General features: G+C 37.9%; 1 protein-coding gene across 17 annotated transcripts in view; it reads left to right on the top strand.

Moving 5' to 3' along the window:
* Positions 1-27,515, top strand: part of LOC106071711 (Kv channel-interacting protein 4-like) — a 323,919-nt gene that overhangs the window by 190,583 nt on the left and 105,821 nt on the right. For 9 of the 17 annotated variants that reach the window (XM_056018490.1, XM_056018480.1, XM_056018459.1 and 6 more), the window contains exon 2: positions 1-252. This exon is cut by the window's left edge. The exons of the other annotated variants lie outside the window; for them this stretch is intronic. In XM_056018490.1, the coding sequence (XP_055874465.1) occupies positions 141-252 (112 nt within the window). In that variant the 5' untranslated portion in view covers positions 1-140. The remainder of the gene's footprint in view (positions 253-27,515) is intronic. 17 annotated transcript variants of the gene reach the window in all.

Below are 27,515 nucleotides of genomic sequence, written 5' to 3'. Positions count from 1 at the left end.
GTTCTACTGCCACCAACTGACCAGTGGACTAGGTCTAATCGTAACGTTAATATTGTCACTGGTCATTTCACTTCTTACAATGAAGCACAGACTAGCATGACCTCGTTGACCAAGCAGGACAGTGACCTCCTGCAGGTTGTATGAACCATACTTTCTTAAAACGAGTGGCTATCGGCGGACGAATGTTTCGTATGATTATATACCAGCTGTTCCCGCCACTAAGAAAGCATATGCTTTTCTCGCGGGAAAAGGGTAAGTACATGACATTTACTAATTGCTTTAATTTCTATGTACTGATTTATGTGTTGTAATTTCTTGTTTCACACTGATTTTCCCAAAGTCTTTAAGATATGACTGCCTAGTTATCACCCTTTGCCGACAAAACATCGTTACGATTTTTTTTTCCATATCTTTTTGGCTCTAAAAAATACTTTAAAATTATTATTTAAAGTCTGCTTCGATTTCTATTTCTAATTAAAAGATAAAGGCACCCTTCCATGTTCCATACGCTAGGACAAATTTGTACAAATACTCCTTCTTCCTTAGTGTTATTAGAGCATGGAATGGATTGCCTGGGCTGGCCAGGAATTTCAGTGACTTGGCAGAATTTACGTCATTGGTTAATATGCATGACTGGATGCACGACGCGTAGGACGTAACCATCTTATCTTTTGAAGTAACGTCTGTATTAGATAAGATAAGATAAATGTTTAGGAATATTGATGCTCTATGCTGGTAGTATTTCGTTTGAGAGTGGCAACTGTACATTTTTAGTCTTTTTAAACGCATTCACTTATCTACATTTTGTAATTGATTAAGTTTTATATACATATAAGTAGCAGCTAACAACAAAAAAAAAGACATATATTTTGAAATAAAAAAAAAGGAATGCTAATGTAATATACACAATGTGCCTAAATAAATAAATATGCATAAGCCTGTATATCAAATTTTTGTTTCTTTACTACTTTGTTATTAAGAGTTGTTTGCCTATGGCATCAAAATCATCAAATATCACATCTTATGTTACGTATTTTTTTAATGGCGCCAGGAAAACCAGTAACATGGCAGAATTTAAGTCATTGGTTAGCATTCATGACTAGATGCATGACGCATAGGACGTAACCATCTTCTTTTTTGAAGTTACGTCTGTATAATATAAGATAAGATCTAGTGGCTAGGTTTGATCACATTAGACTCACATTTTGCAAACAAAGTTATGATATAGTGGACAGTACACTAATGCTTAAATTACTTTACCATTTTCTGAGATGTCGAACACAAAGAAAAAGTAATGATCATTATGAGGCATATACAAAACATTCATATTCTAGCCTCGTACTAGGTTTATCTCCTCTAACACCATAGGCCTCAAAGCCTCATTTTCTTTATTCCCTGTTCTCTTGGACATAAACCAAGCTACATTAAACAGATCAGGTCAATGTCTGTGTCCAGAGTCTCTGTTAGAAAATGACTTTAGTCTAATATTGACCCAGAGGGGCGACCTCAAGCCCAGACTTTCCATCAATAGCTAGAAATCAACGTTGTAGGTGGTTTTAAGACTCCATCTCAAGAGAGTTCCAATTCGACCATCAACTTTGATTACATTGATACTGGACTTTAGGAAGTCTAGAATTAGCATATTTCAAGTCCTCTTCACAACTATAGTAAGTCAGAAGTTCTCGTTCTTTAATTACATGCTTCAGGCTTGGCTGTTTGAAAACAAGTCAAAATCCATACTTTGGTTTCTTGGTTAGTTTGTTCTATCGATGTCGACCGAGTTAGAGGAACTTGATGACCGGCTTAAACTGGTGTGTTTTGTCTTGAATGGGCTTTGTCATAGACCATTCAGTGTAACCAGTTGTTCAGTGGTAATACTTGCTTCTAACTTCTATTTGGGTGTTCTTCGTTTCATTTAGCTAGTACAAAGCTAGGGTTGGTTAAACTGTCTGTACTTGCACAGAGTTGAACATCTGCAATTAGTCCTTTACACCTCCAGGCATATGCAATTTATTTCTTTAAAAAACTAGATATGTGCAATTTGTTCCTGTACAGCACTAGATATGTGCAATTTGTTCCTGTACAGCACTAGATATGTGCAATTTGTTCCTGTACAGCACTAGATATGTGCAATTTGTTCCTGTACAGCACTAGATATGTGCAATTTGTTCCTGTACAGCACTAGATATGTGCAATTTGTTCCTGTACAGCACTAGATATGTGCAATTTGTTCCTGTACAGCACTAGATATGTGCAATTTGTTCCTGTACAGCACTAGATATGTGCAATTTGTTCCTGTACAGCACTAGATATGTGCAATTTGTTCCTGTACAGCACTAGATATGTGCAATTTGTTCCTGTACAGCACTAGATATGTGCAATTTGTTCCTGTACAGCACTAGATATGTGCAATTTGTTCCTGTACAGCACTAGATATGTGCAATTTGTTCCTGTACAGCACTAGATATGTGCAATTTGTTCCTGTACAGCACTAGATATGTGCAATTTGTTCCTGTACAGCACTAGATATGTGCAATTTGTTCCTGTACAGCACTAGATATGTGCAATTTGTTCCTGTACAGCACTAGATATGTGCAATTTGTTCCTGTACAGCACTAGATATGTGCAATTTGTTCCTGTACAGCACTAGATATGTGCAATTTGTTCCTGTACAGCACTAGATATGTGCAATTTGTTCCTGTACAGCACTAGATATGTGCAATTTGTTCCTGTACAGCACTAGATATGTGCAATTTGTTCCTGTACAGCACTAGATATGTGCAATTTGTTCCTGTACAGCACTAGATATGTGCATTTTGTTCCTGTACAGCACTAGATATGTGCATTTTGTTCCTGTACAGCACTAGATATGTGCAATTTGTTCCTGTACAGCACTAGATATGTGCAATTTGTTCCTGTACAGCACTAGATATGTGCAATTTGTTCCTGTACAGCACTAGATATGTGCAATGTGTTGTTCCTTAGCACTAGACATTTGCAATTTGTTCCTTTACAACACAAGATATGTGCAATTTGTTCATTTATGGCATTAGATATATGTAATTTGTTTCTGCTTAGCACTAGACATGTGCAATTTGTTTCTTTACAACACTAGATATGTGCATTTTGTTCCTGTACAGCACTAGATATGTGCAATTTGTTCCTGTACAGCACTAGATATGTGCATTTTGTTCCTGTACAGCACTAGATATGTGCAATTTGTTCCTGTACAGCACTAGATATGTGCAATTTGTTCCTGTACAGCACTAGATATGTGCATTTTGTTCCTGTACAGCACTAGATATGTGCAATTTGTTCCTGTACAGCACTAGATATGTGCAATTTGTTCCTGTACAGCACTAGACAAGTGCGAACATGGTGCACTTGCAATAATCTAGAAGACTGGAGCCTCTATGTCAAAATGTCCTGGTAAGTTTAATCTCCCTGACCAGAGTGCCAGTTTGGAGTGTAAACATCATCTCATTGATGAAATCTGTTAGAACATGAAAAGATATATTCAAAGACCGGTTTCACCTGGTTAGGTGGGCGTGGCGGAGAACTGGGAAAGCGGTTAGTGAAGACTAGGATTTCAAAGCTCAGGATTTTTAGGACGGCCTCGAGTTCACCGTACTCTAATTGGTACCTGACATAAGTTGGGGGAAAGTAGTAGATCGTTGTGCTGGCCACATGGCACCCTCATTGAACGGGGGCTATCTGCTGCATGGACACCAAGGTCTAAGAATTGAATTTTCTTTTTTTTTTCGTATGGTTTGGTCACACACTTCAAGTCCATCTCTTAAGTACCCGTGTTTGACAGGTTCATTAAATATTAATATCTGACCAGACAGACCACCCATCCTCTTAAAATGGAGCTCATGTCTGCGCAGACATTGATAGATCAAGGCAGCGTTCCATTAGACACACTATGTCTAATTAAGCGCAATGAATTGTGTCAAAGCCAGGTTGTACCAACTGATACTAATCAATAGTCTATGTCTGTGCCAGTTGTGCACACAGGAGAACTACTCATTTATTAACAGCACATTCTTAAGCTAATGAAAGTCCTGGCAACTGCCGGGAGGCTTACTCTGTAACTAATGCGAACCTCTGATAATGAGATTACCAATTATTTACATGAGATAATGAATTTATTGACAAGCATGTGAGATTTTGTTTGGAAAGGAAATTCACGTGTATTTTTTTTCACTAAGGGAAGTAAATGTAATAAAAATCAAATTACATTTATAGGAAAATTATGATTATTGTGACCGATTGGTATCAACAGACTAATTAGTCCAATTATTTTGTTTTCGTGTTACTAATAAATTATTAACGTATTCCTTCTTAAGATCTCGTAAATCCGAAATACAAGAAAACTCTTTCATCCCTGTCTTTAATAGTAAAGCCCCAATACTTGAAAACTCTCTATCCGAATCTGAACTCCTATTACACATATTATTATAAATTAGGAAATATAAATCATAAACTTTTACAAATAAAACGCTAAACTTTAAAAGCTAATCAAAATTCTCACGATATTGTATTGCTAAACATATATAAATTCTAATAGGCATTTATTTTAATTTTACAAAGTTTTCTTAATCCGAATAGTTAATATAAAACATGTATAGCACTCTTCAAAGTCTCTAATCAGAACAACAAGCCAGCGTGATGTCGGATTAATAAGCAGAATTAATCTGCAGAACATTACAAGCTTGAGAAGCAATTTATGTTTTTATTCATGCGTTCAACGAAGCTCTATGTGGATGCAACCTTTCAAGGGTGATTTTTTTGAAACAAAAACACTTTCAAATTAAAGAACCAAATTTTTAAAATGTGAAGTTTATGTTTAGCCTTGGAAATAATTGGAAAGTCTCTAAACTGACGATTGTCAAGAATAAGGTATAATTTTAGTAAGTTTTTAACATGCAAGTTTGTAAATGGATTTTAAAAGTGTGTTTTTTTATATCTTTGAATGGCAGTTTAGACTAATTCCTGACATTTCTTTAATACAGAGCCTAATTATATATATCATAGTTTTAAACACTCTATTTTTCTTCACGATGCAAGAAATAGCGCTTATTTTGTATACAATGGATCATAGATAGAAGTGACCTGCTCTACTGTATACATTTTTTCAGGGCTTCTGATTTCATATCTAAATTCTTCTTTAATTCCAGGCTCGCATTAAATTAATTTTGAAAGTGAATAACACCTTTAACAATACTTATTCAAAGCCAGTTCGGTTCGGGATTGATTTTGGCGTTAAAGTCTCCCATCAGTAGAATTAGGTCTTGAGTGGGTGTTTTATCAAGTGTGGTTTGAAGTTGATTATAGAAATTATCTTTAATGATAGCTTCTTCAGGGGCATATACTTGGATGGCAGTGATTTTGATTTGGTTTGCTTGGAGTCGAGCTATAATAATGCGATCGCTGACTGGTTTGCAAGCAATTAGCGCTGAGGTTACTGTTTTAGACATGATGACGCCTACACCACCAATGTGTTCCGTATCGTGTCCTGATAATATTATGGTCTTGACATCATTGATTATTTGTCCACTTCACGTCCACCGCATCTCGTAGATCCCAAGGATGTCCAGCCGTTAGGCGTCAAACTCTTTTAAAAGTTGGGCCAGTTTACCGCTTTGGTTCAGAGTTCTGGCGTTCCATGTACCAATTCGAGTTGGTTTCTTGGCGTTGAAGGGCGTGCCATGTATCGGTTGAGTTTTGGCCTACACCGTCGTTGGGGGCTGGCCGCCCCTCGCCACATGTATAATTTTCTTTATGTGTCAAGTTTGCTGTTTCTGTAGCAATTGTGGTTTTACAGGGTGGGGTCGCAAGCCCCGGGCGCAAAACCTTCCTCCTTTTTTTTCGCCCGGGCCTGGGACCGACAGATGGCGGAGATACGTATACAATAAGTCTACGTCTAATATTTGCAGAAACAAGTTAAGCTTCGGTCAAACGTTCCTTTTGTCCAGAATGTTATTACATTTATCTGGCAGGGGGAAGCCATATGCTGTCACTTCTTTAGTATTGTTACCATTACACACAATGCCCAATGTTTCGTTTTCTAAATTGACTCGACCATAAGAGGTTTGGGGGAGAGGTGGTCGAATGGTTAAGCGCTTGGCTTCCGAACCTGAGGTCCTGGGTTCGAATCCCGGTGAAGACTGGGATTTTGAATTTTTGGGATTCTTAGGGCGTCCCTGAGGCCACCCTACTCTAATGGATACCTGACTTTAGCTGGGGAAAGTAAGGGCGGTTTGTCGTTGTGCTGACCACATAACATCCTGCTTGTTAACCGTTGACCATAGAAACAGATGACCTTAACATCATCTGCCCCATTGATCGCAAGGTCTGAAAGGGGAAACTTTACTTTTTACCATAAGAGGTTTAGTTCCAGAGTTCCAGGACAGGGAGACACATTTGTCCTCGCCGTTGACCCAGATCACAGGGTATTTAACAGGATTATCTAACAAAGCGGAAGCGACTTCCTGGGAAATGACTTTCCGATAATTACTCGTTAAATAATTTAAAGCTTCGGATTAAAGGGGGGAAGACTAACTCTCTCGGTGACCTGCTCGGTTGTCTGCTGTTGGTGGTGTTGAGAACAAACAACCGGCGTTACGGACGTACCGTCTGACGTTGGAATGAAGGAGAGAAGCGAAGAAATGTAATTGACTTTTCTGTCCATCTTTCATTCATCTTTTCTGTCCCCTCGACAACTCCTGGGAGACTTGACCCTAAACGTTTGTACCAGCTTGGAACGTAGGGCTATCTATCCGTCACTTTATATCCTTCTTATTTTAATTATGGTTATTAGGTCGTCTATTTTTTTAAATTTATTTGAAAGCTTTTTAATATAAAAGGATGTTTGGGTGTGTGTGTGTGTGTGTGTGTATGAGTGTAAGTGTGTGTCAGGGGAGGAGGGTAAAGAGGTGAAAAATATGTGTGTGAGGCAGAGGAGGAATAGGACTTTAAAAATACACTTAGATAATCAGGAGGGCAGGGAGAAAGAGAAACCTCGTTTAATTAAAGTGCTATTTTGGCTCTTAGTTTGTTACTGATGAGACTAGCGGATGAAACATCTGAAACTCTACACTTCTAGATCTGCCAGTAAGGAAACAAAATTAAAACATTTCATCTCAAGCAATCACATTCAGTTCCCAGGACATTTTTATTCAGTTTTCAATGTTTTCAATCAAAAAGAAAAACATAATTCAAACAAACTTGAAAAAAAAATAACCATAATTTTTTTTTTTTTTTTTTGGAAATTGCTTCACATTTTAATGAAGCAAAGTTTATTTTAAAATTAGGATAAATAAATAACATTTTAAGCTTTGAGAAAAATGTTTATTTTGCAGTTGTGTCTGTTTTTTATATAGTCAAAAAAAAAAAATTGAAATCTTAGAGTTTTGAAAGCTATTCATTCTTAACTCTTTCTCTCCTAACTGACGATACCAACGTTGATTCTACCAGAATGTGGTAAATAATTACGGAGAGAAAGAGTTAAGTATTGGATGGAATTGTACGTTGGTGATTCCAGGTGTGTGAATCAAATCCCTGACCTATGAACATGCAGTGGATAATAAATGACCTAAGTCAACATTCTCGGACATTCCATCGGGAATGAGAAGTGCTAGCCCTAAATACATTAAGAACAGAGGGGATGACCACCGGCAGGGTTCAACGGACAGGGTTCAACGGACAGGGTTCTCAGTTTAACAGTGCGATCTTCAACAGACATGTTTGTAAATGAACGTGCCTGTATAATAGTTTAGAAAATGTTTATGTTATGTAGACCATAATAGAGATGGAGAGAGAGAGAGAGAGCGTAGAGAGCAAGAGACACTTAGAGAGAGAGAGAGAGAGTGAGAGAGAGGGGGGAGAAGAAGAAGAGAGAAAAAAAGCAAAGTAATAGTAAAGTCTCCCCTTTCAGATCTTGCAATCTATAAGGCGCATGATGGCTGCCTGGTCGTGCGGTTTGCGCGCTGGACTGTCGTTCGGATTTATCGATGGTCGAGGGTTCAAATCCTTCCCTCTCCCATCCCCCGTCGTCCTGCGGGAGGTTTGGACTAGGAAGTAAACTATCTTCAACTCTGAAGGAACGTCCGAAACATGTAAAACATTTTACAAACAAACAAACATGATGTTAAGGTCATCTGTTTCTTTGGTCAACGGTTAACGAGCAGGGTGTCATGTGGCCAGCACAACGACCAACCGCCTTTCCCCCCCCCCAAACTATTTTAGAGTTAGATGGACTCAGGGACGCCCTAAAAATCCCGAAATTCAAAATCCCAGTCTACACAGAGATTCGAACCCAGGACCATAGGTTCGGAATCCAAGCGCTTAAACCCCCCAGCCACCGCGACCTCTATAGCAGAGAGAAAGTGGTAAGATAAAGAAAAGAGTGAAAGAAAAAAAGAGATAGAGAGAAAGACGAAAGAGTGAGAGGATAGATAGAAAAATGAAAGAAAAAAAAAAAGAGGAAAAAGTGTAGAGAAAAGAAACATATTTTAAAACACGAAATAAGTATATACTCAGAATAATAAGAGATATTGAAAGAGAAAGAGAAGAATATAAGAGAATGCAGAGAAGTCAGAGGAAAGAAGAGAAAGTAGAAGAGAGAGAGAGGGGAAAATCAAATCAGAAAAAAGTTGAAAGAAAAAGAGAGAAGAACCAGAGAAACGATAAAACGAATATGAAAATAAGAGAAAAGACAAGATCATCGAGAGAGAGAGAGAGAGAGAGAGAGAGAGAGAGAGAGAGAGAGAGCGAGAGAGAGAGAGAGAGAGAGAGAGAGAGAGAGAGAGAGAGAGAGAGGAAGTGTCACCCTAAGACATCCCTGTATATCCCCCTAGCCTAAACTCTACATCAATCGATGAGATTCATGCAGCCTACACGTTACACGCTGTTCCCGTCCGATTTCGGTGCTATTGATGGGTTTTTAGAGAGGCGGGAATGTCCGAGGCAGTCCGAGCCGTCCAGTGTGTATCTTTTGACCTCAACTGACCTGCATCTCTTGACCACCCCCCCCACCCTCTCCCCTGCCCTCTTCTTCTCACACTCTGTTTTTCACACGTAACTTTCCACTGAATTACGAAATCTCATCTCATTTCATGTACAGATGTTATCTAGACTCTACCGTCTAATTACAGATTTCAAATCTTCTAAATCTAACGCATTCATTTTCCAGGCTATCCCGTTTAAAAGTCTCTATGCCGTTTGGAAAGAAATTGCTTTTATTTTTATATACATTTTTTTTCTAGTATGTTGTGACTAAATAATGTAATACAATATGACGATGGCGTTTGTTGCTTAATACAGTTCTTAATTTCTAAATACAAAGTGTAGTAACCTAACATCCAAGCATAATCGGAGATTATAGAATTTGTGAGAAAAACTTAGCAACTAATATTTTAAATATTCTTTTAAGGCATGAAATGATTTAATACATCACAACCACATAGTTCGAATCTCCCAGAGCCCAAGACATTTTATTCTGAAAACGAAATCCCTAGAACAGGGGTTCTCAACCTGTGGACCGCGACCCCTTTGCGGGTCGAGTGACCGTTTGATTTTTTTTTTTTTTTTACTATTTTTCTTCGGAAGTTTTTTTTAAAAACGTTTTTAACGTGTTTTCACGTGTTTTCACGTGTTTTCACAAGCAGATTTGTAGCAAGCTTGGTTTGCATCTAGCTTACATTTCTAATAATGAAGTAGATGGACATTACTTTGATTACATTATTACCACACACATTATGAATCAATCGCCAATAAACTAAACTAAAAAAAGTTGGGCTGACTAATGCGTCATTTGTAACGAAGTTCTCTCTGCCATACGCATGAGGCCGACCAACCTCCGAGCTTTACCGAATAAGGAAGCATTTTAGTTTTGAAGGCTGATATAAGTCAAGAGATCCAGACTTGACTAGGTTGTTAAGTAGCATAATTAAAACATAGCAGCCCCTTGAAGCTTTGTATTTGGTGGCTCTCAGAATTGCCAGAGCCATGAAATCTCACACCATTACCAAGAGTTAATATTGCCAGAGCCATGAAACCTCACACCATTACCAAGAGTTAATATTGCCAGAGCCATGAAACCTCACACCATTACCAAGAGTTAATATTGCCAGAGCCATGAAACCTCACACCATTACCAAGAGTTTATATTGCCAGAGCCATGAAACCTCACACCATTACCAAGAGTTTATATTGCCAGAGCCATGAAACCTCACACCATTACCAAGAGTTAATATTGCCAGAGCCATGAAACCTCACACCATTACCAAGAGCTAATATTGCCAGAGCCATGAAACCTCACACCATTACCAAGAGTTAATATTGTCAGAATTTCATTATCTAATGACACTGCTCACAGAAAAAAAAATTGACACGTCTCCTGATATTATCAATCAGGTAATTCATGAAATATGATATCTTATCCATTTCCAATATTTGGCATCCAGATTTATGAATCCACAGACGAAGTAAATTGTTCACAATTAGGCCTACTAGTTTTTCTTGAGATATTTACATAATAGCGATTATTAAGATTAGTTTCGATGTAAATTTCTTGAAATTACCTCTGCTGCACGTGATGTCATTGACAAAGTTCATTTTTGGAAAAGTAAAAGACCTCTTGGAAAAATATTTGTCGTGTCTGCACAAATTCTGCTGGATTTAAGTGAGTGGTAGAGAAAAAGTCACCTTACAAATGCATCGTAACTCAATCTATGATTCATCGATATATATTAGCAACAAAGATACTGCCACAAGCATTACACCAATAGCAAGGGAGCTAAATATGATCTCTCATCAACGTCAATTATACAATTCTGGATCTAGTGTTTGCAGTCATTATGTTCTATTTGAGAATACGCGACTTCCTCTTCCATTTCCAACGATATATCTTTGTGTATCATTGTTTTTCTGCCTGTTATCAACCTAAATACAGAAATAAACTTGATGCAGAAAATGTGAATTCCTTATTTAGTGAACTAAAAAGAAGCTCAACCTTCGCAATAACTTTAGCGTGTTTCAAAACACTGTCGCAACACTATTACAGCTTAAGTTTATTGTGTCAAAGACTGTACTTTTTTCATGCTTAGTAATACTGTTAAATTATCAGTTATGTATACAATATGAATATCATAAACACACAATAAAACAAAGTAAATAAATGAAAGTTATAAAAGATACACTTTTTTTTTGTCACTGAAGTATAAATTTATTTTACACTAAATAAAGCTCTCGCTCTATGTTCAGTCCCTAACAATGGAATTAACAACCAGTGATCTACAGTTTGATAATGATTTCATAGCATCAGCTAATTTACACTACCTAGGCTTATGAATGAAAATTTATGGATGGGGGTCGCCGCCGATTGAAAAATTGTATTAAGGGTCGCGGAGCTAAAAAGGTTGAGAACCGCTATCCTAGAATAAAATTAATATCAAACTCCCGATATATGGAACGACCCCAAAAAGTATGTCTTCTCTATTTATACATTCCCAACCAAGTTAAAAGTAAAAGAGTGTCAAGCACTTAAGAAATGAGAAAGGCGAAACAAGATTGTCATTTCATATTACCGCCCCTGCATCATATACACTTCTTAGTTTCATATTACCTCCCCTGCATCATATACACTTCTTAGTTTCATATTACCTCCCCTGCATCATATACACTTCTTAGTTTCATATTACCTCCCCTGCATCATATACACTTCTTAGTTTCATATTACCTCCCCTGCATCATATACACTTCTTAGTTTCATATTACCTCCCCTGCATCATATACACTTCTTAGTTCCATATTACCTCCCCTGCATCATATACACTTCTTAGTTTCATATTACCTCCCCTGCATCATATACACTTCTTAGTTTCATATTACCTCCCCTGCATCATATACACTTCTTAGTTTCATATTACCTCCCCTGCATCATATACACTTCTTAGTTTCATATTACCTCCCCTGCATCATATACACTTCTTAGTTTCATATTACCTCCCCTGCATCATATACACTTCTTAGTTTCATATTACCTCCCCTGCATCATATACACTTCTTAGTTTCATATTACCTCCCCTGCATCATATACACTTCTTAGTTTCATATTACCTCCCCTGCATCATATACACTTCTTAGTTTCATATTACCTCCCCTGCATCATATACACTTCGTAGTTCCATATTACCTCCCCTGCATCATATACACTTCTTAGTTTCATATTACCTCCCCTGCATCATATACACTTCTTAGTTTCATATTACCTCCCCTGCATCATATACACTTCTTAGTTTCATATTACCTCCCCTGCATCATATACACTTCTTAGTTTCATATTACCTCCCCTGCATCATATACACTTCTTAGTTTCATATTACCTCCCCTGCATCATATACACTTCTTAGTTTCATATTACCTCCCCTGCATCATATACACTTCTTAGTTTCATATTACCTCCCCTGCATCATATACACTTCTTAGTTTCATATTACCTCCCCTGCATCATATACACTTCTTAGTAGAAACACAAAGCATCTAGAATCAATGTCCAATACAAAACAAATTTTGTTTGCGTTCTGTACCCTTGAAATCTTATCAAACGTGAGGTTAATATTTTCGATTTCTGTGATAACAACAATTTTTAAACTAGATTTTTTTTTTTTTAATATATATATTTAGACTAAACATTATTTTTCCATCTATCAATGTCAACGTCAATTTTTTTCCGATGAATGTGTTGTCTTTTTGTGAGAGAATATTTAGATCTAACTAGCTCTCAAGGATCTAGATCTAGCTAACACCCAAGGATCTAGATCCAGATAAAACTCAAGGTTCTACATCTAGTTAACACCCAATGATCCGTTGTATGAAAAGGGTGACATTTTAGGGTTTCGATTTAAAATACTGAATACACAACTTTAGATAGAAGTTAAAATTTGTATACATTAAATCTGTGTTTATTTTTAGCGCCCTTGGACTTTGATGATTTATTTTTAGCTCTACAACAAAATGTTAGAGATTTCTGAAATGATGGTGTCATAAAACAGTTAACAACAAGTGGCGCTTCTTATTAACTGACAGAAAGTAAAAAAATAAAATACTTGTCTTTGATTTCAAGTATGATCTATAGATAAATACTTGTAGTGTGTGTCCAAATTTTAGAGGTCCCTGAGCTCAGATCTAGACGTGGCTCGTATTGCACATACTTTCAAGTATTTTTAAATTGGTCTCTCACCTAGCGTTTAAACTGTTCGTTCACCCCTTTCACTTATTCCTAACACCACCTGAAGTGTTCAAAACCCACCTGCCATTGCAGGTCGTGCGTGGCCTTGTGTGTTGGCGAGCATGTTGCTGATTGTTTGTAAATGTTTGCTCGTGAGTGCTACTGTGCGTTTGTGTGTCCGTCTGTGTTTAGTTTATTGATAGGAGCTGAGGCTTCAACCTATACGCCATTTTGGCAGATTTTCAAAGCTGTGCGTGCCACTAAATTATATGCAATTGTGTAAGAGAGGTCTCGCTTTTAATGGTCAGGCTGCGTGTTACACCTAAGAGAGGCGTAGACAAGAGGGGAAACTACAAAACGTTTTTACAAAGCTTATATCAACTCACTCTTGCTGGTTGGAATCTTGTAACACGTTATTTCTCCAACTTCCCATTCTCGGATCAAGTTGAAACTCCGCACAATTATTCATTGTCAATGACAACACATGAATAAGTCAACAATTAATCAAGTAGTCAAACAGTTAGTCTATATTAATTAATTTTGTTTTATATACAAAATGTACTAAGCGTACTATATAGAGATAAGTCATAATTTGGTTGCATCTGCATACATTTAAAAAAATCATTTCCTAAATAAAGTGGAAAAAAAAAATTATATCGTCTTGACGGTGATGACGTGATGCGGTAAAAATGTAGTTTCCCGTCTTGTTATTCTCTCTCTTAGAACAAATTGACAAAGGCGTGGTGAGGGCAGACGGCGGAGGCATATAGGGTGAACATTACTTGAACTCGACAGAAACAAATCATTAAAAAACATATTTCAACACTTCTACACTTTTCAGTCCAAAAGACACAAACTACAATACAGAAAGACGATTCGAAAGAATAAGTAAATTGTTGAATCCAGTATGTTACAGTATTTACTTTTGAAACAGTACACATAGAGGACACAACCACACAATACAATCACACAATACAATCACGCAATACAATCACACAATACAATCACGCAATACAATCACGCAATACAATCACACAATACAACCGCACAATACAACCGCACAATACAATCACACAATACAATCACACAATACAATCACACAATACAATCACACAATTCAACCACGCAATACAACCACGCAATACAACCACACAATACAATCCTGTAATTCAATCCTGTAATACAATAACATATAATAATCATCCTGTATAGTAGTAAAAAATAGTTTATAAAATATGACAATGTAATACATTCATATACTAAAATCAACAATTCCATTAAATGTAATTAGATTCTTAAAATTTTATTTTTCTATGGCCTGGGATGTGCTTCCTAAAAGTTTTTTTTTTTTTTTTTTACAGCAAGTTAACCCCCTCCTTTTGAAAACAGAAAAAAAAAGCAAATTATTATTTCTCGATACAGGCTGCACAACAGCAAACAGCTCAAAAGCAAACAGCTCAACACCAAACAGCTCAACAGCAAAAAGCTGAAGAAAAAAAAACTACCAATTCCCTTCCATCTGAGCCAATAAAAACAGAGTAAAAGCGACCACGTTTTATAACCGAAAAAAAAAACAAACAAGTTTCCAATATTTGGTAATACAGCCAGAATATGTTTTTGTTTTTCTTTAGAAATTTTGATATTAAAACTATCAATATAAGTGACTTGTTCTTCAATGCAAATAATACAAACATTCTACAACGCTATTTACTTTGTACTGTGTTTACAGGCTTGAACTTTTAATCTTTTTGAGTTGAGTTTTTTTTTTTTCTTCTACGTTTGTCAGTGATGCTCAACCTAATTCGACCTGCGGGCCATTTTAACTTTCGACACGCGTGTCGCGGGCCACATCAACAAAAAGGTAAAAAAAACAAAAATGAAATCAAAATTCACCTGAAGCGATTTAAAACTATTGAACCTAGTACTTACATTAATTTAATGGGATATTTATTGGGGCATTTTTTACGCATCTAAAAATGGCTTCATTTCTCTACTTAAAATGTGAGCAACATTTTAGTTAGCTTTATCACCAACTTATTTTCTTGTCTCTTTTTGGTAAATATTCCCACCGACCCTCCAATCTCTAGTCGTAGTTTAACCTTTTATACGCGGCTCAAACCAAGAAGGCCTTCATATTTGTTTTATAATGCCTCTCTATATGTTGTTGTTTCTGAAACAGTCAGACTTTCTTTACAAAACAATTATATTGACTTATGTTCCTCAAAAAGATCCATTCACTTTTTCTGGTAGACTCTACATTCAGAGTTCCATTTCATAAACTCATTTCGTTAAACGTCATGGTACCAATCCATCAGAGAAAAAGCGAGAGCCCTAACGAAGGTAAAGATACATTTTCAACTTTTTTGAAGGGGGGAGGATTTTCTACTTTTTTGTGCCGACGTTTCGGCGGGCCGGATGGAACCAAGTTCGAGGGCCGTACTTTGGGCATCACTGACGTATGTCATTAAGTCCCACAGGGGGGGGGGCTGACTCTGGGGTCTTCATTAATTTTTAGAAACGTGAAACTGACCTTCGTCTCTGTAATGAAGTCGTCTCCCTGGTGTCTAGATAGATCTCTAGAAGAGTAAGAAGAAGTAACGCGTTCTAGTTTGTTCTACGTATGTCCGTTGAATGGTGTGTCTTGTTACCATTTTGTTAATGATAAAAGGAATACAATAACAGTGGTCAATTTGACATCTTCAAGTAGCGCCATCGTTGACCTTTTAAGTTTAAACAAGAAGTAATAAGTTGTAAAAATAATAATAAAAAGAAAATGCTTATATTAAAACGCACTAAACCCACATTTATATAACAATAATAATAATAATAATCTTTATTGTCCGTATGGAAATTTGTCTTACAATTTGTGCATTACACCAAACAAAAAACATTATAACTATAAGAAACCAAAGTGTACATTCACACCAGACGCACTCATAATTTACATGTGACAAAGTTTATATCAGATTGTTTCTATTTAATGATTTGATTGCCAGGGGAACAAAAGAGCGTCTGTGTCTGTTTGTCTTTGCTATCGGTGTCTTGTATCTCTTTTGTGATGGTGATGGTAAAACAATATAAGAACTTATATATAAGTTTTAAATGTAAAACTTTTAACATTAATGAGAGAGTTAATGTTTCAGTCTTAAGTTGTAACTCTAGATCAGCGGTTCTGAACCTTTTAAGCTCGGCGACCCCCTTTTACAATCCCCACTCTGCGGCGACCCCCATCCACACAGCAATGAAAGAATAGACAAATACAATCCATATTTTCGATGGTCTTAGGCGACCCCTGGCCAAACGTCAATCGACCCCTACGAGGGTCGCGACCCACAGGTTGAGAACCCCCTGCGCTAGATGGTCCCAAGACGCGTACAACAAAACTATTCTCTGTTTGAAATTATTTATGACCTAATTCTGACCATAAAAATAACGGCAATGTCTTCGATTCCGAAGATTAATGATGAGTGCAGTGGTTCACGTGGCTACACAGAACCAGCTGCGACCTGCACAGTTTTTTTTTTCACGTGTGATGCAGACAAAGCCGTTGTCCACCGGTGGTTTATATACGTTTTCATTACGCCATCTGCGCCTATCTTCAACAAGTCTTTTTTTCTCAGGGCATCAAATGTGTGCCCTGTGTCGCAATAATATTTCTAATCCATATCCCTGGCTTCTTCGGACATCACTGAGGAGTCTACATTCACAATGTTTAGATTCCCCGAGCCCATGATATTTGATATCTCGGTAGATCCTGTACATAGAGAGTAGAAACAACAACTGAAAGAGTGGTTTAATTAAATGCAGAACTAAAGACTCTGGCATTTCACAAACAAAAGATTCACTTTTTTTCCCTACCTCCCCCCCCCAACAAGCATTCCCTAATAATTTTTGAGTGTTTCTCCTCTCCCCCCTCCCCCCCGGTTGATTATTAGATTATTTGTTAAAAGCAGTTAATTGAATTCTCAGCTTCCGAGCAATGTTAAATAGAAGCTTTAACTAAACTAAACGTGACCTAGATTTTTTATTTAGAATATAGTGTGAATCACAGTAAGCAGTTGTGCTAAGTAGTCCAAAGAGAAAAGAGTTCAAGAGAGATAGAAAGAGAGAGTGAGAAAGACAGAGAGAGAGAGAGAGAAAGAGAGAGAGAGAGATAACGTAGTCTAATGTTAAAGCCTTGTTACTTTTTATGACGTCATTAGAATCAGTGTACTTAACAAAATCCAGACCAAGACAAACAAAAAAAGTAAGCAAAAAAAAAAGCGATCAGCTTCCCGGCCTACTCAGTCTAGTGCATTGACTTCCGGTGGCCATTATACTTTCAAATGTGCTAGCCGGTCAGCAAATACAGAAAGATGAAAAAAAAAAAAAGAGTAGATCTAGTTTTAGAAAGTGCAATCGGTTTGGTTTGTGGGAATACAAGAGTCCACCTTCTCATTTTATGTTTTCTTTCCTCTTTAGCGTTCGGAACAGTATGCAACTACTTGTTAACCTGTTTTACTATGCACTCCGATTGAACATAACTAAAGAATCAACTGTTACATAGTAGAATATCACCATAGACAAAATTATACTAGATCTTTATACTATGATGAAATATAACAAGAAACAGCAAAAATTGATAAATAAACAAAGCCAATATAAGGGAATGCACCGCTCGATCACTGCTATATATATTTCAATATTACAAGATTTATCCTTTTTTTATATAAAACAAAATTAATTACCAATAATTGATTAACTAATTGCTTACTTTTTTTTATTGATTCATGTATTATCTTTGACAATGAATAATTGTGGAAAAGTTCAACGTGATACGAGAATGGGAAGTGGGAGAAAACACGTGTAGAAGCATCCACCCAGACAGACAGACAGACAGACAGAGTGAGCTTAAATAAATTGTGAAAAGTATTATTCTACTAAAGACTCAAAAATATCATCCCATGTCAAAGGATGCTTCACAATAGGAGCCTTTCATAAAATGGAGGCATAGACATACGTACTTAGCAAGTCGTTTGGTGTATCCGGCGTACAGACTATGGAAGCATTTATAAACCAAACATTTTTAAAACTATGTAAGAAATCCTGTGATCTTGTTTTCAGCACCGGAGAGCTCAATCAATAAAAAATGTTATACTAAGATTAATTAAGGTATATCGTTCTGTGTGTATGGTCTTAATAACATAAATAGTCTTTTCATATCTATACAAAAAGATTGTATTATACCGAGTTTACTTTGATTTGCATGTCATACTGTATTTAAAAACGAGAGAGATCTTTGATAAAATATTATGCCACTCCATTAGTATAAACGGAAGGAGATCGGAGAAGAATTATTCAAATCTGCATGTACCTATCAAGAACTGGAACGAAAATGTATATAAAACCTATAACAGTTCATGACTCCAGCACACGGCGGTGCTATCGAGAATAACTAGAGAGGTCTTCAGTGCAGATGTATTATGAGGTCAGTTTGTTATGCTGGTCAGATAGGAGGGTCAGACAGGGAAGTGTGTAGTCATGACAGAGTATGTCCGTCAGCGTGAATTGATTTCCGAGTTTTGATGTGCTCCCTTGGTGATGGAGAGGAGTGCGGCGCCCTAAGATGTACAGAGCGCCGCGCCCTCGCATTCTTGTGTGAAGAGGTCCCCCAGGGATGTCAGTGTTTAACCTCATCCACCAGATGTCGCCCGTATCCCCCCTGGCTTTGTTTGGTGGCTTTTATAATGGAAGATGGAGAGCCGGTTTTTTGGTGAGAAGTGTAGAGACAGAAGACGGAGATGGACAGAGAAAGAGAGAAATAGAGAAAAAAAAGAGAGAAATAGAGATAAATAGAGAGAAAAAGAGAGAAATAGAGAGAAAAAGAGAGAGAAAGAGAGAAAAAGAGAGAAATAGAGAGACATAGAGAGAAAAAGAGAGAAATAGAGAGAAAAAGAGAGACAGAGAAAGAGATAAAGAAAGAGAGTTGGAGAGAAAGAAAACGAGAGAAATAGTCAGAGAAAGAGTTAGAGACAGACAAAAAAAGTGATAGCGACTGAGAATAGAGAAGGAAATAGAGAAAGAGAGAGAGTGGGAAGCAGGGAAAGAAGAGAGAGAGAGAGAGAGAGAGAGAAGAAAGAGAAAGAAGAGGAGATAAAAAGTAAGAGCGAAAGAGGGAGAATATAATGAACGGAAGAGACATATATAGCAAGCAGTGGTGAAAGAGAGAAAAAGAAACATGGACAGTGTAAAAGAGATTGAGGAACACAAAAAAAAAAAAGAAAAGGAAGAAAAATAGAGAGGAATATAGACTGAAAACCTGGAATAAATTCTAGAATAATCAAAAAAAAAAAAAGAGAGAGACAGACAGACAGACTGAGACAGAGGAAAGACAGACTATATTTAATAAAATAATCTATGGTAAAACCTACCATTGATTTGTGTACCAATGTTTACTAAACTACAAAGCACGAAGAATTAAGCCTTTGAGTACTAACATGTTACACAAGAGTTGGGGATCGGGACAGATCAAGAATTTTAAAACTGTACAAAATAAAATAGGGAGAATAATGGACATTTAAAAAAAAAAAAAAGAATAAAGGGGAAAACCGCCGCCCCCCCCCCCCCCCCCAAGCTTACACACATTCAGAGTGATAAAAATAAAAATTATGGAGGCAACAGAAGAACACCTAAACGTCAAGATTACACGACTGAAATGAATCGTTGCAAAACTGGAGTCCATTGAGGTGGGGGTGGGGGAGGGGGGGTCATACAGGAGAGTTGGAATAGACTGGGAGAGAAAGACGGCATGTGTGTGTGTGTGCGCGTGTTTGTGAAAAAAGAGAGAGAGAGAGAGAGAGAGGAAGAGGGGTGTGTACAGGCAACGGAACGCCACAAATGGTGTTGCAATACTAGACTGGGGGGCTAGGCGGTAAGATCTGGAACTACATATTGATTCGGGAGCCGGACACAACGCCAGATAAGGGCGGTTATATTGCTTTTTACTGTCCCAGCATCCTCCTTGTGTCTTTTCTTCATTCCGGCGCCCCCCCCCCCATCTCCCCCAACCCAACGTAATGTCTTTACCATCTTTTTTTTTTTCCCCTTATATCTCTTCGAAGTTAGCCACGGGAGAGAACTTGCTGATGTAGTACTATGGCCGTCTGGACAAAGCAATTTGAATGCTCTGGTCCGGATCAAATGTTGTAACTAGAACAATAGAGACCTAGAACAAACCCGATTCCCGTAGGCTGTATCTCATGCCCTTGCTTAAAATAGAACTAGTTGAGTGATTGGAACATTTATCCAGTCTCGTTAATTCAAACAGTCCGACACCATTCTGACATCATTCGCCCGTCTCGGTGCATCGGTGTGTTGCTAAAAATAGAACGATTGGGTTAAATTAGCAAACGGATCAAATGTTCAACGTTGGATCAATGAGGATCAAGCACTTTCGCTGACATTTGAGCCAGGGATCACATTCTATGTTACAAAATAAAACAAATATTTTCATTGCTTGTACACAGTTATAACCTAGCTGAAAGGTAATAACTTTAAGGGTGGTGTGTGGCCGACAGGCTGAGGCTGATTGGATAGGGCTTGGCTATCTATCAAGGGGGCTTGAGTTCGAACCCAGACTCGAGCAGAGTTGTGTTTGCTGAGCGCATAATAATAATGATAATAATCAGACTTGTCTTCGAGTCCGAAATTAAAAGGAATGCTGTATTTCCCGTGGCTACGAAGTCCCATTGACGACCTACATAATTTGCCACATCCAGCGCAGGCATGACCATTGTCCGCCGCTAATCGATTTTGATTCTCTTTTCGCCGTCTACGCCTGTCCTTGGCAGCGGATTTTCTTTTAGTCTCAAATAAATACCCCGCAGCTTTTGTAAGTGGCCTCAATATGTCTCGTTCTGAAGCACCTAAAGGCAGCACAGAAAACCTCCCAGATACCCCCATTCCCTCCGTTGGTCCACAAAAGAATGACCAGAGCGCGCTGAGAATGCTATAAACTGGAGGAAATGCAAATATATAAAAGCTATTTTATTTCTATTAACGAGGGTAAATAGTAAAAAAAATATGGATGCTTATTTTAGATTATAATTTGTTCGTTCTTCTTCTAGCCAGCTTTTTGCAGACTGTGCCAAGGAAAAATGGTGTGCTGTTTTCTTCAGCTGTTCAACACTGCCTTACAGGGTGTTGGTTATGGCAAAATGTAAAATCAGATATATCTAGGCATAAAAACAGTACATCAGACAAACAGTACATCAAACAAACAGTACATGAAACAAACAGTACATCAGACAAACAGTACATCAGATAAACGATACATCAGACAAACAGTACATCAGATAAACGATACATCAGACAAACAATACATGAAACGAACAATACATCAGACAAACAGTACATGAAACGAACAATACATCAGACAAACAGTACATCAGATAAACGATACATCAGACAAACAATACATGAAACGAACAATACATCAGACAAACAGTACATCATACAGACAGTACATCAGACAAACAATGCATCAGACAAATAGTTCATCAGACAAACAATACATCAGACAAACAGTACATGAAACGAACAATACATCAGACAAACAGTACATCAGACAAACAGTACATGAAACGAACAATACATCAGACAAACAGTACATCAGACAAATAAACACATCAGACAAACAACACATCACATGCATTTTGAGTAATATTTAATTTTTAATGTAAGAAACACTCATTTGGGCCCCCCCCCCAAGTGGGGGCCCGGGGGGATTTTAAAATTCTCCCCCCTCCATCCCCCACACTAACTACGCCACTGCCACGGATATAGACTGTAAAGAGAAAGAAAAGGTATACATTAGTGTAAACTAAATCATAATCATATGTTTTAATGCAGCAACTAGACTGTAACTAGACTGACTGTAAAAGTGTCGTAGGATCTGGACGAATTTTTCTGGGATGCCGTAGTCTCTAACTATTTTCCAGAGTGATTCTCGGTGGACACTATCAAACGCTTTCTTAAAGTCTATGAAACTGATCGTTAGCCGTTGTTGGTACTCGAGACTTTGTACTATGATATTTCGTGGAACGAAGATCTGCTCTGCACATGATCTGCCTCTTCGGAAGCCTGCTTGTTCTTCTCTGAGGCCTGTCATCTACAGACTGTTGAATCCGTCTCAACAAAACAGTGCCTGAAAACTTTGTGCCCGGCACAGAGGGGAGAGTGTCACGGATGAATGTGTGTATGTATGTATAATCTACTTTTACACTCTGCGCGAATGACCGGAAGTGTGTTTGTTTTCAGAGAGTGGTCAGACAGAGTCCAGCTTGTGTGATATGCCGTAAAGATTATTATTAAAGTTTATGTGTTTGATCGAGTGTTACTGGTTTATTTATAAATACAGCTAAACCAGGGATACCTAGTCATATCGAGACCTATGGTAGTTTCTATCGAGTTATAAGTAGATAGAGTTATATAATAGGAAAGCTGTAACAGAGAGTTGCAGAGTTGTTGCAGTCTGCCAAATTGCCCTTTTTTTGGAAGCTTTACAATCACTCCTTCTATAAGTGGAACATAATTTAAAACGACGATTAGTTAGTAGTTTTTCATATTATCACGTTCACTGAAGAGTTACATTTAGTTATGAAACATTTAACTAAAAGCTAAAGGAATTTTTTTTTAACGAATTACTAATCTTGAGGCTTTAAATATGTGACCCTTTACAAAACAATTAGATCAATTAGATATTCATTATAAGACATCAGTTAGTCCAGGTTCACATTGGACTCTACTTTCACTTATCCTTTAATCTGCTGGACCGCTGGGGCACCACACAAGATCAGTCAACCTTCTTTCTCCATTCTTCTCTGTCATTTGTCTTTGATAGAATTTCATTCTGATGTTCTTCCTGAAATTATTGAAACCTGCCTTTTTACCTGCCTGGGTGGACCACTTCAGGGGGGGGCGATTTTGAGTTTGTGTTTCCACACAAACTGTCTTTGTAACCTTGTTTTATGTTTTTCTTGTTATTAATCATGTATCCCTTGTTATGTTTGACCCTCTAGATATTTCAATGATTGGCCATTCAACAGTATGCGACATTTCATATTATCCCCACCGCATACTCGTATTTTGTTATTTTGTAGCACTGGTTTCCATGACAACTGCTCAAGCTGCAGCATACAGCTTTGTGAAAAAATCTGGAAGAGTACTATCGGCTAATTGACACTGTAGTCTTCGTTAGTGGTCTCTGTACTCCTATATAGTTGTGGAAGTTGGACACAAGGCCGAGGCTGAAAGAGATATGAAGCCAGTGAGAGTAGATACTACAAAGAACTGCTGGGTATCATCAGGAAAAGATAACAAATGAGTTTGTACTTTTACACGTCAACAGTTTCTGCCAGCAACAGTCGAAACATTGACCATTCTGTGGTTGGTCAATTCATGTGTTGGTCACTCAGAAGGTATAAAGGATCTAAACTCACAAGATCACGTCATTGGATTTTAAATTACAAGTGAAACTAAGACTGTTATTTAAGTAGTCACATTCAACCAGGGTTTTATCTGTCTAGTCGGTACAGACCTCCGACATTCAACCAGGGTTTTATCTATCTAGTAGGTACAAACCTCCGACATTCTATCATAGCTTTATCTGTCTAGTCGGTACAAACCTCCGACATTCTACCATAGCTTTATCTGTCTAGTCGGTACAAACCTCCGACATTCTACCATAGCTTTATCTGTCTAGTCGGTACAAACCTCCGACATTCTACCATAGCTTTATCTGTCTAGTCGGTACAAACCTCCGACATTGTACCATAGCTTTATCTGTCTAGTCGGTACAAACCTCCGACATTCTACCATAGCTTTATCTGTCTAGTCGGTACAAACCTCCGACATTCAACCATAGCTTTATCTGTCTAGTCGGTACAAACCTCCGACATTCTACCATAGCTTTATCTGTCTAGTCGGTACAAACCTCCGACATTGTACCATAGCTTTATCTGTCTAGTCGGTACAAACCTCCGACATTCAACCATAGCTTTATCTGTCTAGTCGGTACAAACCTCCGACATTCTACCATAGCTTTATCTGTCTAGTCGGTACAAACCTCCGACATTGTACCATAGCTTTATCTGTCTAGTCGGTACAAACCTCCGACATTCTACCATAGCTTTATCTGTCTAGTCGGTACAAACCTCCGATATTCCACCATGGCTTTATCTGTCTAGTCGGTACAAACCTCCGACATTCAACCAGGGTTTCACCAGAGACTTGATTACCATTTAAAAGTTTCACAATTTCACATTTGTCACGCTAGGCTCTTCACCAGCCTCTCGCCAAGCCCAGGCACCACATATTTCCCCATTGTCTCACTAATGTTTCACCACGCATTCCCTCCTCGTCTCACTAATGTTTCGTCACATCTTTCACCCTTGTCTCACTAATGTTTCGTCACATCTTTCACCCTTGTCTCACTAATGTTTTATCACATATTTCACACTTTTCTCACTACAAATGGAAGTATTTAACAGACACGTTAAGACGCTTTGTGTCTGGTCCTCAAAGTGCCTCCATTCATTCTTCCTTCGAGTACTGGAGCTCCATTGTACTGCCTATTCGTCCGTTACACGATCCCCCCTAAATATGGAAGGTCATGACCCGGATATGATTGAGCAAACTCAGCACGTGCCGATACTGGAGTAAAGCAATCACTCTCTATACTCCCCCTCTCCCCATTCCCTAGCTACCCGCCCCCACTACAGCAGTGGCTTTGCTTCCAACATAAACGGGCTCCCTGAATGTCCATATGACGTCATGACTTCCGATAACTCCATCTATGACGTGACTGAGCACGTGGTCAATATCCTGACTTCCGGAACGTTTGTTCGTTATTTATATTGCGTTTCGTTTTCGTTTTATTTCGCTTTTTTAATTATTTTTTTTCCCCAATAGGTTTAGATGGAGCCATAGTAGTAGTAGAAAAAGTGTATAATAGAATGAAGTAGTTTTCAACATAGAATAAAGGACAATGGACAAATTAGTGTGACATAGTTTTTATGGGGTTTTTTTTTTGTGACTAAAGGCCACTAGAAATTGGATACTGACCAAGCGACTTTTAAATGCTTTAGATTTCAAAGCAAAACCTGGCCCAAATGTGAGGTTTCAGTCCATACATGCCATAGGAAATCCATATTCTAGCTAAGGGGGTTTCTTGAATAGTTTGAACTATCCCCTTGTTCATGTAGCTAGGGGGAAGGGTGCCAGGTTTTGATACCCATTGGGGCGTCGGGGCTACCGCGCCCTCCATTTGGTACGTCACTGAATCTATAACAAATAGTTTGGATATATGCCCTTTTTTCTTAAGTCAAAAAAAATATTTTTAAAAATTTTTTGTTTACTTAGTGTTTTTTTTTTTCTTCTTGGTCCAATGCAGTGGTTCCCAAACCTTTTCCTTAAAGGAAAACTTCGTTTATTCTGATGATGTAGCGGAGCACTTTGCTCATTTATTTAGAGAGATTATTTCAAGTTGTAAATTATTCCAGTAGTTCGTGAAAACCTACTAAAGAATCGCGGAACAGAGATGTTCCACTGAAAACAGTTCGGGAAACACTGATCTAATGTATGATATCATTGGAAGATTGAAATCATTATGTAATAAGAGACGGCCATTAACCTATGTCAGACGTTTGTATCTAGACACCTAATTGAATTGAAGGCACTTCTATCATGCAATAGACATGCGTAGGACTAGCGCATGTCTTTGCATGTGGCTACTGTTTGAGTCCTGTTTCCGGCCGGAAAGCTCCGCTAAAAAAATTGAACGTGATATTGTTGATGGAGTCAATATGAAATGTTGTTCCCTTCCGTCTATTATTCTTCTGTCTTGTCTGTTGTCTTGTCTTCTGTCTCGTCTTTTTTGGTGTCTTCAGTGACTTTCATGATAGTTCTTACAGTTCTTAGGAGAAATGTTTTGAAAACTTATTTAGATTTTGTAAGATCGAAGGGCTCATTAGCTTCAACACTAAAAAATTAAAATCTCGGTAATGTTTTGGTTTGCGGAACATTCTCGTTATGAGTGAATCATTTGGGATGGCTGTCTGGTCGTTCGGTTTGCGCGCTGGACTGTCGTTCGGATTTTTTGATGGCCCTGTATTCAAACCCTGCCCGCTCCCATCCCCCGTCGTCCTGCCGCAGGTTTGAACTAGGAAGTAAATTATCGTCAACTTGAAGGAACATTCAAAACATGTTTAACATTTTACAAACAAACATTTTACAAACAAACAATTTAGAAACAAACATTTTACAAACAAACATTTTACAAACAAACATTTTACAAACAAACATTTTACAAACAAACATTTTACAAACAAACATTTATAAAAGAAATGCGAAGTAGGGAAGAGGAGAGAGAGAGAGAGAGAGAGAGAGAGAGGCTGGGAGAGAGAAACAGAGAGTGAGAGAGAGAGGCAGTGAGTAACAGAGAGAAAGAGAGGGAGGAACAGAGAGAGAAAAGAGAGAGAGAGAGAGAGGGACGAAGAGAGAGAAAAGAGAGAGAAAGAGACGGAAAGCTAGAAACATCCAGAGAAAGAGAGACACAAAGAGAGCTAGAGACAGAGAAAGACAAAGAGAAAGACTGGAACAGGGAGAGGGAGGGAGGGGATCTCTTAGAGAAGAATTTAGTTGTTGTTTCTTTGTTAATGCATGTGCGTGCATTTGTTTGTAAAGAAATCATGTGCCAATGTGGTGTGTGTGTGTGTGTGTGGTATTGGTTGCATGTCGTGTGTGTTTATATTGTGTATGGTGTATGTGTGCTTATAATGTGTATGGTGTGTGTGTGTGTTAGCCTGCGTGAATGTTTGTGTAGCTCTGCTTACGCTCGAGGGTATCAGAAACACTCTGTGTTTATAAGACTGCTACATTAGATAAAATGTATTTCTGCTCGAGTTCTGTCCATCCAACGTTAGACAAACACTGCCTAGATCTGTCCTAGATCCATTGCATCTATTTATCTTTGACAGAACACGTGATAACATTCCTCTTGTGCATGTCACTGTTGAGATCCACATTTGTCAAATGTACGTGGCGCCAGACAAAATATGTAGGTCACCGCGGGGTCGTTTTGACCAAAATTAAATACTCTATAATCTTTATCCGACTAAGAACTTTGACTTAATTTATTCTAAAAGAAGAAGGAGAAACAGACAGACCTGGGTACATTTATACAGAAGTGAGTCTCCAAAAGAGACAACGATAGCTATATTAATATAGCGAGGAAGCATTCTGG

Source organism: Biomphalaria glabrata, chromosome 1, assembly GCF_947242115.1.
Source record: "Biomphalaria glabrata chromosome 1, xgBioGlab47.1, whole genome shotgun sequence".
Lineage (NCBI taxonomy): Eukaryota > Metazoa > Mollusca > Gastropoda > Planorbidae > Biomphalaria > Biomphalaria glabrata.
The sequence above is the reverse complement of the archived record's forward strand: the minus strand, read 5'-3'. Positions and strand labels throughout refer to the sequence as shown.